The sequence below is a fragment of the Diplotaxodon limnothrissa genome, linkage group LG6 (assembly GCF_057381915.1).
Source record: "Diplotaxodon limnothrissa isolate DT_005_m linkage group LG6, D_limnothrissa_male_GT1.1, whole genome shotgun sequence".
In the NCBI taxonomy this organism is placed as follows: Eukaryota; Metazoa; Chordata; class Actinopteri; order Cichliformes; family Cichlidae; genus Diplotaxodon; species Diplotaxodon limnothrissa.
Genome location: NC_140601.1, coordinates 25,749,886 through 25,763,282, shown reverse-complemented (window position 1 = coordinate 25,763,282; position 13,397 = coordinate 25,749,886). Strand labels below are relative to the sequence as shown.

Sequence of the window (13,397 nt, the reverse complement as noted above, 5' to 3'; positions counted from 1 at the left end):
CAGTCCTGTATTATATAATGACAGTGGAGCTGAACCTTCAATCTTTGACCAATAACAAATAACGGGCTGCTGCGAATAACATTTTATGGGCATTTAAACAACAAATTGGCCATTAGTGTGTCATATTATAATCAAATTGGCACCTTTTAATACAGCAGAGACCACAAACAATATTGAATTCCAGTACCGCATACACAGTGTGTATTATATAAATGCATGCTCATGAAGTATGCACAATACATTCTCTCTCTACCACACACAAGCACCACTGGGTACCCAAACACACACACACACACACACACACACACACACACACACACACACACACGCACACGCACCTCTTTCCTGCAATTTCTGATAACTGCGCCTCCTTCTCTGCTACACACCAACACACATGTCAGTTCCAGGCATTCGCATACCTCCAGTATCCTGTCTCCAGCCCGTAGGGTCCCATTACTTGCTGCCGGGCTGTCTGCGCTGATGTTCTTGATGAAGACTCCCCTCATCATCTCACCGCTGCTCAGTCTTCGGCCCATGCCTCTACCTCCCATTATGCTGATACCTAGGGACTGACCTGGTGCTCGCGTTAGTCGCACACTGAAACACAGAGTGTAACGCAAGAAACATTACCAAACACTGCAGAGAACACTGTTCTAACATTACTTTACGTATCTTAAAAACAGCGATGCATAATTTATCCAATGTGTATTTTTGCTTTTTTCAGTCTCTGCTGCTTAGTGTTGCAGATGGAGATTCAATGATTTAGTTAAATAAAACTTATAGGGAGACACAGAATAGTTGTTTTTTTTAATGAATTTCTTTCTTCTTCTTTTTTATGCAGTGCAATTTTTGTATCAACGCGGGACGCATTCTTTAATGCAATAAATGCAAGCTGAAAATGAAATTCTGTACTGTAGTCGCTTTCTCTAAACCCAAGAAATATGAGCATGTAGACTCTGTTGTGCACCATTAGCACTGCTGTTATCATGACCTGAAGTTGCCTGAATAATCTGAATAATATCTCATGATAATTATTAGATGACAAATTCACTAACCTTTTAGGCTGGTCCCAAGACACTGTAGAAAGAAGCTCCTCCTCCTTTCCTTCTTCTGCACCATCCACCTTTATCTCCACGTCTGGCTTTGATGCCATTCCACCTGTATTAACATTGTCCCTTTTCTCTGCTGTAATGTCTCCATCTTTGCTCTTCAGAGGTAGAGATTTTGCTATCTGCCCGCTGGGGATGAACAAAAAGATTACTTTATATAACAGGTTTTAATGTATGTTTTTGAATGATTATTTTTGTGCTACAATGACTTAAAGTATCTAAATTTACAGGCACCTTTCTGAATATAAAATACAATAGGAGAAGAACAAAATGCCCAACAAAGAAAGAATCCAAATCTGTGGTATAATTGACACGTTTGGGACTATTACCCATGCAGATTTAGACCTCTTAAACTACACACTGTGAATATTTATACACTCCATAATTCTTTTTTTCACATCCATGTGCCCAGTGTATAGCTCCATACCTTTTAAAAAGAGACATATTTTATTTACATACATTATACAACATTTTCTAATTGCAAATGTTTCTATTACATGTTGTTGTTATGTTTACTGTGACTGTATGCACACAAACACAGGCAACCAAATTATGTGACTTTTTGATAAGTGATCTATTGATATAACATGGATTTACAGAAAATGAATGAATTATTCAGTTTATTTATTCATAAAAAATGCCAACTGTTAAGTTGTTATAACTTTCAGAAGTGAGAATCAACATTTTTGTGTTGTGTTATATAAATTTAAATGTTATTTGCTTTTAGTCTGCTGGGAGAAAAACAAACTTTAAGCTTATGATAATTCCCAATCTAACAATCACAAATTAATAATCTAATAACATCACACAAGCAGAACTGGGGCGCACACTGGTGAGCTTTTTTTAATTAATGACACACTGAGGCATCTGGCCAATTGTCACTTGTGTTTGATGGCCTTGAGAAAATAAACTGATTTAGATGAGATCATGAGGTAGTGCCTCTATGTTTGCCATATGTGTGTGTGTATGTGTATATATATATATGCACACACACATATACTGCAAAAGTGGAAGAAAAAGGTACAAAAGCAGAGAATTTTTCATGAATATGTTTAACGGTGGAGGGCTGTAATAAGCACATGGATGTGAGTGATAGTGGTGCTATCTGCACAGCAGGAGCCTATAGCCAGTTAAGTTACAGAAGAGGGCAGAACAAATGGTTCGACCAGGGTTGAAAGAGGAGCGAGGAGAAGGGGGATAGATGCCAGGCAGGGAGGAGAGGGAAAATGAGGTGAAGAGAAAAACACCAGTGCAAGATGACTGAGAGTGCGAAAGAAATGAAAGACAGATGTAAGCACACACAGAGAAAGAAACAAAGACAACACATTGAAAGATAAGAGCGAAGAAAAGGCTGCAGAGAAAAATGGGAGTGAGGGAGGGAGGAGAAAGGCAGAGGTACGAAGACAGAGTGAAAGCAGGGACAGACAGAAGCGAAACAATTCATTTTCGCTGACAGTCAGCACTGAGATCCATAAGCGAACAGCTAAATATAACTCAGAGATTCAACAGTGAGAGAAGCTTTTGCCTTTACAACACAGAAGAATGGAGAAGAGAAAATACGTGCTGGAGGAGACTCACACTGAGCTGGCTGCATTCTGAAAACAATTGTTTCCTCATGGATACGGTTAATTAAAGTGTCAGATCATAATTCAGATCATTAGCATGACTTAAGCAGCTGGGTAACTGAATGATGTGTTACAGTAATAAAACCATAGCTGCTACAGCAATCAAAAGCCTATGGTTAAAGTGTTAAAGAATGTATAGCTATTTCTTAGTCTGAATTCCCTGCAGCAAATGTATCAACTTGTAATAAAACTGGAGCCTTGAAGTCTAATAAACCTTTAGACAGGTTTATCTTGCACTCTGGGAACTGGGAAGGGATTAGGTGACCGTAAATAATAGGCTAAGACCTCTGGCTCTTATATTACCTCGTGTCTGAGGCTGGGCTGATGGTTGGAACTGTGACCGGGTCTTTATGAGGAGTTCTGAAGGATGCAGAAGATCTGATTGAAGTTGGATCGGGAGTTGTGGCTTTAAACTTGAGTGAGGAAGAAAGCTTGAGCATAGACAAAGCCGGGTGACTCGAGGATCCAGCTGGGTCCGCTGCTGGCTCCGGAGAAGCAGTCGCTAGAGTGGGTGAGGAAGAGGGGCTTTCTGTTGCAACTGATGCCAGAGGGGGCAAACACAGTCGAGTACGGTGTTCATCCACCTGGTGGGCTGGGACGTAGGTTATACTGGGGGTAGGGGAATGTGGGAAAAGAAGTGTGGGAACGGGGTAAAAGCATTATAAACATTATTTACTTAAGTTTTATCAACACTGTTTTCTCAGCAGCACATTTGCTTTACTTCTTCACCAAAGAATGAGCAATGGGTTCTTAAGGAATGAAAAAACAGTCCCAGTAGTGAGAAATTTCTATAAATCATAAATTAAATATCAGTTGAATAAGACAATAATTGCATTTTATCCACTGAAGTAATGGCAAGTTTTTAAAATGACTCTTATTCACTGCCTTATCAAGATAAGATGAGTTTAGTAACATTTTCATTTCTATAAAGAGGATTTTTAAGCAACCTCCAGCTTAGCTAAGCATAAAGCTCATGCAGGGGGAAACAGTGTGTCCAAAATCCACACAAAAGATAACAGATAAAACAAAATGTGTCAATTAGTTAATTTATTAAAAGAGATTAAGTTATAGATTTTTTGTTTTAAGTTTATAAAGAAGCTAGATGTGGTGACTTCCAGAAGTCTTTAGTTTATTTTCCAGCGTTAATTCTTATGTGATTGCTCAGTGGTATCAAAGCAGGACACGCAAACCAGAGCCAATAAAACTGCAAAGAAATGTGTTACTCGCTGTTTCATTTTGCCAAACAGAAACTGACAAATCATGGCAGTCTTCATGAAATCACTCACTTCTCTCAGGATGCAAATTAACCGCTTCTGCTGTCAAGTAGCTTGGACTATTAGCCAGCTAGCTTGCCTACAAGCATGGAGACATGTCTGAGTCAATTTAGGCTAAAGAATATAGGGGAGAGAGGCTGTTCTCAGAAATTTTGCTTCCTTGTAAGGTGTCCATTTTGTCAAAAAACACTGTACATCCATCATTTTGCCTGGAGACTATCCTGGCTGTCATAGGGAAAAAGTGGGGTACCTCCTGGACAGGTCACCAGTTTATCATAGATAGAGGCTAACGTGGAAAGACGGACAAGCATTCACACTTGCAATCACCTGCAGAAGAATTGCCAATTAACCTAAACCCATGCATGGCTTTGGACTGTGGGAGGCAACTGGAGACAAGAAAACGCCCCACAAACAGGTCCTAGCTAGCCAGTGAATTCAAACCCCAGACCTGCTTTCTGTGAGGCAACAGCACTAACAACAAAAACCCCCACTATTATTCAGACAGTTTTACTTGTTGACAATTTAACATTGAACTGAAGACAAATTAAGCCATATTGATGGACAAATACCACATAATAGCTAAGCAACTAAAAACATACCCTTTTTGTATGTCATACATGAATTTTTTTTCTTTTACAAACTACCTCTAATCCACAACAAAAACTGAAGTTGTCGGTCAAACGATCTTTAGAGCTCTGAAAATACAGACGTGTCCCGTTCCATCTGAAAAATGGAAAAATCTTCTCAGCGTTTTTGTTTTACATAATCCCAGATCTGCCTAAGCCATGCTGTAAAAGATGTCAAGGACATCATTCAGCCCCCTCCTCCCACTTTTATTTTTCTTCTTTTTACACGGTGTGATGCTACTAGCAGACATGCTTTTTGAATCTGCTGAAAAAGCCAATTTCTATGTTTCATTCAGGGTGGTAGATTGAACACGGTAGTCTACACTAAGCTGTTGTGACTGAGCCATGTGGACAGCCTGTCTTGTCTGAAAGGAGGCAGTTTGATGGTGACAAGCCCTCACCCGTCTATGTGTCTTATTCTGAGGCTGCCAAAGCAACTCATCTGCCTCCACTCGCTCTTAGTTTATCTGAAGTGCTGTTTAGGAGTAGGCAGTGTGAGCACACGGTATGTGTATACTGATGAGTGTTTTTGTGTGTATATGATAGAGAAAGCCAAAACGCGTGTGGGTATTCGTCCGCGTGTGTATTGTGTGCGCATCTATGAGAGGCTCTTTAAAACGTTCTTTTATTCAGAAGCACACTGTTCAAGGTGAGATGAGTGATGAATTATTCAGAGATATTTCCCATAGCAGGAAAAGGTGTTTTTGGAGGTTAGACCATTGAAAGGCTGGTATGTGTGTTAATGTTTGTATGTGTGTGCCCATAAATGCAACACAGAGCGGAAGAGAGAGAGGGAGGGAGAGAGAGAAAGAGAGACTGGGAGAAAGTGAGTGGGTGTTCTGCAGGGCAGTGGGGTGGTGGGGGTGGAGCACATCTCCAATCAGCCAAACAAGCATTGCCAATGTGGAGCCATAACTGCTGATGTTAGAACAAGTAATAATTTATCCAATTTCCCCTTAGGCAATCTTTAAAATTTCATCACCTAATCTAATCTAACATGACTGCACTGCCTCAGTCAGCTATGACTGCAGTGTCAAAAAAAAACAAGGTGGTAATGGAGATCCAAAGTGAGACGAGATCATTTATAGGTGATGATGCGGTCAAAGTCATGTGACTGCAGAGATGATGATATTGATGACATGCTTGTACACATTGCAGATGCAGGCTGTTACATTTTGCATGGGTAGATCTAACATATATGCATGGTAGTCAATTACTTTTTCAGCAGTTGTTCTCAACATTCCCAAAAGACCGTTCCACATTCTCTCCAAACTAATACCTTTGGTTTTCTTGTTTCTCAAAGAAAACTGTCTTTAAACTATGACAGCACGGAAAGTGCACATAAATGCAACGCAAATAATTGCATTAAGTAACTACTGTAACCCACTGGGGTCTCTTCAGTTGGGAAAAACACTCACTTTATAGTTTTGGTAATTGCCTGAGGCCTTGAACCACAAGTTTTAAGTAAACAAACAGTTTTCTTTTTTTAGTGGTGCCTGAAAAACTTTTGAAAATCCGAAAACCTAAATTGTGCATCTGCCTTGTTTAACGAATGTATTAAACCACCTATCACAAAACAAGAAAACACAAATAATTCAGAAAGTGCTTAAAACTAATAATTATTTTGTTAGTTATTTGGCAAATAACCAGCTGAACGCACATTTTTATACCGAAATCTGAGAACACTGGACTTCAGTCAGAAACGTATCAATTCAAGCGTCACATGTTTTCTCTTTAGAAATGCAAGTAAATAAATGTAATGTGGCATCTTAATCAAAAATAATATTGAATGGTGGATTAAGCTTTACAGAAACATTATGGTAATTAAAAATACTGTTAATTACGGGCAGCTATGACATAAAACTTATATTGGATGGAGCATTGTTTATATCATTAATATACTCATGGGCATTAATAGGTGTTTGTTGATCAATGGTCATGACAATTTGCATATTAATGATCAAGGAACTGACCTCACAGCCCATTGTTCAGTCAGTAGGCTGGTTTCAGTTATTGTGCAAATGTACTGTTTATAAGGTTGGGGAAACCTGCAGTCAGTCACGAGTAACAAAACGTTTCTCCCATTGAAAACGTGAAAACACTACGTCCAGATGAACAGAATGGGATTTACTTACCTGGATGATTGAGCATGTATCAAGATATATTTTAGACATTTTTGCAAACTGAAAATCAAAAAGTGAAAAATATTAAAGCATTCTGATCTTTAATTTAGAACTATGAATATTCCCTTTGGCAGCAACTATAGCCTCAAGTGTTTTTGGGTAAGTCTTTAGTCAGCTAGTTTGCTACACAGCTTGATCTGGGCAGTTATCCCAATCTTCCTGACAGGGTTCTCAAGCTCTTTCAGTCATCTTCAATTTTCTACACAAATGCATATGTGGGCTGAGCCAGAACTTTGGTTTGATGATTCCACGACTGCCCTGTACTTGACCTGAAGCCATGCTAATGCTGCCTCGGCTGTATGCCTCCGTTCATTGTTGTGCAGAAAGGTAAGTCGTTGCACCAAACTAAGATCACTTACACTTGGAACCTCTCTGTTGTGTATGCATACACTACATACTCAATAACTGAGAATGATAAAACCATAAAACATATTTTAGACATTTTTGCAAATGGAAGATCAACAACTAAAATCTCGCACAAACATTTTCTGATCTTTAATTTAGAAATATGAAGGAATCCCTCTGGCAGCAGTTTATAGCCTCAAGTATTTCAGATTTTAGGGTAAGTCTAAGTTGTACGCTGGATTGCTACACAGCTGGGTCTGGGCAGTTATCCCATTTTTTCTGGCAGATTTCTCAAGCAACTTCAGTCGTCTTGAACTTTCTCCACAGATATTGAAGTGGTTTTAGGCTAAACTTAAAGACTGTCCTTGACCTGACCAGAAACCACACTAGTGCTATCATGGCTGTCTGTTTCAGATCATTGTTGAGCAGAAAGATGAATCACTGCCCTAAACTCAAGTCACTTACATTTGGAACATCTCTGTATTTAGCTGAGAAGCACACACAGCGTGTTGCCTTGTCACTGGTTTTAGACAGTTGATAAGTAATAAGCAGTGCTCAACAGAGATGGTGCTTAGAAATGTGCAGGAGAATCATCCCAGACAATCTTGTTCCTTTAGTCCTCTAAATACCCCTTGTGGGAGGTTGTATGCGTTTTAATCAAGAGTGCCTTCAATCTTGCTGCTGTATCATAAAAGCCTGTTCTCCACAAAGGACTTCTGAAGCTTTGTTTGAGTGACTTTGGGATTCCTTTTATCTGTATGACACTGACCCAACTTTGGATGAAGCAAAAATAATCTGCTGTACCTGACCACAATTTGGATGTGATAGTAAAGATTTTGTAAATGCAGAAAAATTCTAATGTAATTTAAAAAATGTACAGTTCTAAAAAAATCCCTGTACATCCCAGAAAGATGATTCTGTTCATCTGGACGTATCAACTTTTTGATATTTCTTTACCTGGATGATTGAGCAAGCATCAAGACTTTTTTGTGCCTTTTACACTGTGCAAAAATATTAAAACATCAAAATAAGCAATTCAAAAAATACAGTTATTGTAATTTGGAGTAAAATGAAATAAAAAGTAATCTCAAAAAGCTGTACTGAATGTAATGTAAAAAAAAAAAAAGACAGCTAAATCAAGTGAAGCTAGCTGCCATGGGTAGCTTTAGGCTTTAAAATAAAGTGTAAAAAAGTGTGAAAAACTAAACATGTAGTTATTGATTTTTTCCCCCGTTTCTTTTATTATTTATAGACGTTATAAAACAACGATGTAGCTTCCAAACCTGACAAATGAAGCCTGTGTGAAAGTGTGTTAAACCTGCTACCTGAAGTCTACAAGATGACATCAGCTGTAGTTGCAATACACTTTCAGTCTTATTAAAGTCTGCAGGAAAAGTGTAGAAGCTTATTTCTGTTAGTGAAAGAAATAAGCAGAACAGCAATGTCTGTATTTCTTAGGTTTTGTGTATACTTTAGGTGAGTCGTTTTTAGGGGTAAAAAAAAAAAGAGTAGCACTGTCCACTCAGGTGTTTTTACTTCTCATGGATGACCTGCACTGGGGACTGTGTGGGCATGTGTACTAGAGCATGTGCTTGACTATCGTAATGATCTGACAGTTTTGCTACATTAAGGTTGAGAAGCTACATCTTCCTCAATTCCAGAGGTTCTTTTGCGGTGACTTAGCCCAGTTTTAACTTGAATAGAGGTCTAATTAGCCATATTGAATATATTTTTGTGAGTGCTCTTTAAAACGAGATAATTTGGCATTTCACAAGAACAATGGCTCTTTGTTTTTATGAAAATGTCCCAGTAGGTCACTGTACCACAAAATACCTAACACCCCACCTGGAGCAAGAAACTGAGACAGCTTGATACAAGTAGTTCATTTTTTCATTTGCACCTGGGATATTTCTGCTGTAAGATCAAGTCTTCTCTTTTTTTTGTCAAGAGACCTTCAGAAATGTAATTAGTTTCTTAATATACTTACTCTACTCGAGCCACAATCGTCAAAATAATTTTGCAAGCACAATTACTAAGTATAAGAAATCCAAAGGTTCAAGCAGCACTTGAAACACTGTAAAGGATGTAAACAATACTGCACAGCCAGTCAAACAGTGTGTTTGTTTAGGGATTAAGGATTCTTGAGAAAAAAGGGGTTCTGTTATGTACAGTAAAAAAAAAAAGCCCTAGAGTGCTTTAGCACTTTTGTTGAGCTTGACCATGTTTTCTGGTGAGCTGCGGGGATGTGACTGTCTCCTTACCTCATTTCTGGACCTATGACGGAGTGCCTGCGGAGCATGGCCCTGGCCTTGGCGCTGGTCAGGTTGGAGGTAGATTCTCCATTGATGGCCAAGATGGCGTCCCCCACCCCGAGCCTGCCATCCTGGCTAACAGCCCCCCCCTGGACCACACTGCGCACCAGCATGCCTGAACCGTCCTTGATAGCACTCACTGTCATCCCTGCCAACACGCACATTAACACACACACACACACACACACAAGCACACAAAAGCACAGGTGAACGGAGGGCTGGCTAAGGCTGCTTTGAATGCATGCCAAACAGAGAGACAGTCGCCCAAACAAACACCTGACAGTGGTATAATCAGCATAATCAAGACAGACACTAGGCAGATTAGCACACAAACATGGCTACAAATGCTTGACATTTACACAGCATCATCCCTCACAGTCACACCCACAAAAGGTGCACAAAGACCGTCATGCGCACTCACATCCACAGAGGGCAGAGGGCACAGGTGACTGACGAGTAACACATGCCTGTCACATAAACACCCGACTTTGGCATTATCAGTTTGGACACTAGGAGGATTACACAAACACTTCATTAATGCAAACAGACAGAAGCAGGTAAATCAGGCGTCCACACACACGCACGCCCATGCACGCACATACACAAACCACAGAAAGGGAAGCCAGCCAGCCTGCAACGAATTAGGCAGTCTGGTCTATAGCTGCTGGCGTACTACGTTGCTATCTAACTACAATCCACAACACTATGGTCGTACATAATTTGAAATTCGTCAAAGAAATGACTGTGTTTATTTTTCATCATATAAATAGTTTATTGTCTTTTTCTTATTACATTCAAATTACAATACAATCATAGTGCATGGAATACAGTCAACAGAAGACATAGCTACCGATTTTGACAGGACAAACAGAAGACACATGTTTTAAAGACATTCAAAGAAATTATGGTGAATGTTTTAAACGTGCTCAATACTATGACACTCTAACCAGACAGATTTAAACATTACAAACTCTGCCAAAACAATGCTTAAAATACGTTACGGTAAAATCCAAATGAAATATTCTACATGGAAATCTAAACCTCATCAAAAAGTAAGTCAAACAAATTCACACCAACTGGTTCACGCCAGGAATAAGCAACCACTAAATTGGCTGTTTATCGTCATGTTTTAGATGAGCAAGGCAAGAAAAAAACCCTTTTCACACCATCAAACCTTTTTCTTTGACAACCTGCTCTAAAGAATATCCAAACTCTAGCCCGAAGCAGCCATATACGGTATGTGCATGTCTCACTTGGGTAAAAAGTCATAGTCATGGATCGCATTGCACATGGCACCTATTGGAAAAGTTGGTAAAGTAGCACAAAAAATGTTGCACTACATTACCATTGCTCATAAAAATAAGTCCATATTCAAGCCTTATGGATAAACACTGTAACCCTGTCTATGCTGAGGCTTTTGCCTCAGATCAAACATATGTAAATTCACAAAACCAGAAACAAACTAAATATGCAAACCCTCCATACTTAGATATCCAGAAGACAGAACTTCAATAAATATCTCAGTAAGAGGATCTACAATATTTTTAAACAGGTAAAAACCAAAGAATACAGTGGTGCAACACACAGACACAGACTGTAGGTTATGACCTTGATATTCTCTACCTGTGAACATTTGCATAATTTCAAACTTTCACACACATACACACACACATACTCACACACATAGTGTGGTGCCTTATTAGCACGTTTGGAGAATACAAATGACTTTGTTTCCTTATACTTTGCATAGAGCAGAACTGCTTTGCACTCTTTGTTCGCCTCCTGTGTTTGAAGAGCCAAACATCAGACTTTCTCTTGGAGCAGTTAAGACAATGCAGTCTCAAAACTGGAGTATAAAAAATATAATCATATATTAGGATCAACATTCAAATTAATATGTCATTTATTAAATCAATGTTACGTTTTCATTCTCTTTTACGCCACTTCATTGCTTCGTACCTCAAACACACACACACACACATGCGGTACACACACGGATCATATTTTTCTCAGGAATGAGGAACACATTGCTTCATCATTCCTCTTCAGGGCAGTCGTCATCACCGCCTCCTATTAGTGTCATTATCGCCATGCCTGCGATGTACACACACCAAGACAGCACCACCATGAGAAAGACGGAGAACATACCAAGGCTACGATTGCCCCGCACAACAGTGATTGTCCTCTCAAAGCTGGTGCGGGGGGGCAGAGGTGGCGGCTGCTGCATGTCGTCATCGTCCATGTTGGTGAAGCGATGATGCAGCTGGTGTTCCAGAGAGAGAGAGAGAGAGAGAGAGAGAGAGAGAGAGAGAGAGAGAGAGAGAGAGAGTGACAAGGGGGCATGGGTGAGTGAGAGCATAAAAGTGTGTTTTCATGCTAGTGAACAATAATGCAGCACAGCTCCACGCTAACAACGACAGTGTTAACAGATTTATATTCATAAACTTTTCAGTGTTCAAGTTTGGCACACTAGCAGTCTAACATCTTTTAAAACAACTAAACACAAAGTGAAGTGGAGGCTGATCGAAAGGTCAATAATTTTGCAGGCGTTTGGTGAATGTTTTGTCCTAGACACCAAATTGTTTGGGTGATTCATCCAGTAAATGGGTGAAAACTGACCTGCTGGTGGTGTTAATGACATAGTCACACAATCATCAAATCATCTGAATCTGTCATGATTGTTGGTGTCAGACAGGTATTTAGGAAACTGCTACTACTGGGGTTTTCCCACATAGCATCTCTGGGGTTTATAGATAATGGTCAGACAATGAGAAAATATACATATATACATATATATATATATATATATATATATAAAATATATATAGAATATAAGGAGATATAGGAGGAGTGGCAGTTCTCTGTGTGAAAATACCTTTTCAAACCAGAGGTCATAGGAGAATGGCCAAGCTCATAGGAAGGCCACAGCAACTCAAATAACCACCCATTACAACCAAAGTATGCAAAAGACAAGAATGGAGAACATTTTAAACCTTGGAGAAGATGGCCTTCTGCAGCAGAAGGCCACACTGGGTACCCCTCCTGTCAGCCAAGAACAGGAAACTGAGACTTCAGTTCACATAGGTTCACCAACAGAAGACTGGAAACATGTTTCCTGGTTTAAGGAGTCTTGATTTTTGCTTTGACATTCAGATGGCAGGGTCAGAATTTGGTGTAAACATCACGAAAGGTCCACCCTGCCTTGATTAATTGAGATCTAACTGTATGGGGTATTTTTTAGTACCAATTAAGCATCATTTAAAACTCACATCCTTCCTTGAGTATTATCACTAATCATGTCCATCCCTTGATGATCACAGGGTAACTACCAATCCAACCTGGTGCTGGAAAGGTTTACCTAATCTAGTGTCCGTGAGTATATGCAGCATCTTTAATGGGACTCAGTTCAGTAAAGACACTTAATATCACTAAGAACCGATGTCAACCTGACAGTGGTGTCTGAGAAGAAATGAAATGGACCCTTCACAGCCAACACCATCAAGACTTCAACAAGGAATTGTGTTGCAAAGATAACCTGGCACTGAAATGTGAAATTATCATTACCACTACCAGCATTCTTGTATGACACAGTAATTATTTCAAAGAGCTATTACTGTAACTCTCTGTGGTTGAGGCCTTTGGAGTTACTCTTAAATGTAAAACACGCAGAAAGTTCGAGTTTTAATGTCCCCTTGGGCACTTCACAAAGAAAAACGGCAACAAAGACATCTTCTTTGAATCTTTACATAAAGTAAAAGCAGCACTGAAGTTCTGAGGCTACCTTTTGCAACAAGCCCATCTTTGATGAAAACACTGACACTTGCTCCAAGTCTCTTGTGTGTATGCGTGAGCCTGAGACAAAACTCTATGTCCTTGTGTTCGACCATGTGCCAAAGCTGTGCAAGCAGTAAGCACTTTTCATT

At 39.5% G+C, this 13,397-nt stretch overlaps 1 protein-coding gene across 2 annotated transcripts in view; it reads right to left on the bottom strand.

The window, feature by feature from the left end:
- Positions 1 to 13,397, bottom strand: part of LOC146630651 (multiple PDZ domain protein) — a 43,977-nt gene that overhangs the window by 17,135 nt on the left and 13,445 nt on the right. Inside the window, exons 18-22 of one of the 2 annotated variants that reach the window (XM_085356008.1) lie at positions 11,623 to 11,737; positions 9,424 to 9,622; positions 3,038 to 3,343; positions 1,056 to 1,238; positions 420 to 597 (exon numbers count right to left, since the gene is read on the bottom strand). In XM_085356008.1, coding sequence (XP_085212134.1) covers positions 420 to 597; positions 1,056 to 1,238; positions 3,038 to 3,343; positions 9,424 to 9,622; positions 11,623 to 11,737 — 981 coding nt within the window. Of the gene's footprint in view, positions 1 to 419; positions 598 to 1,055; positions 1,239 to 3,037; positions 3,344 to 9,423; positions 9,623 to 11,622; positions 11,748 to 13,397 lie in introns of both variants that reach the window. The other variant, XM_085356009.1, reaches the window with a different exon arrangement.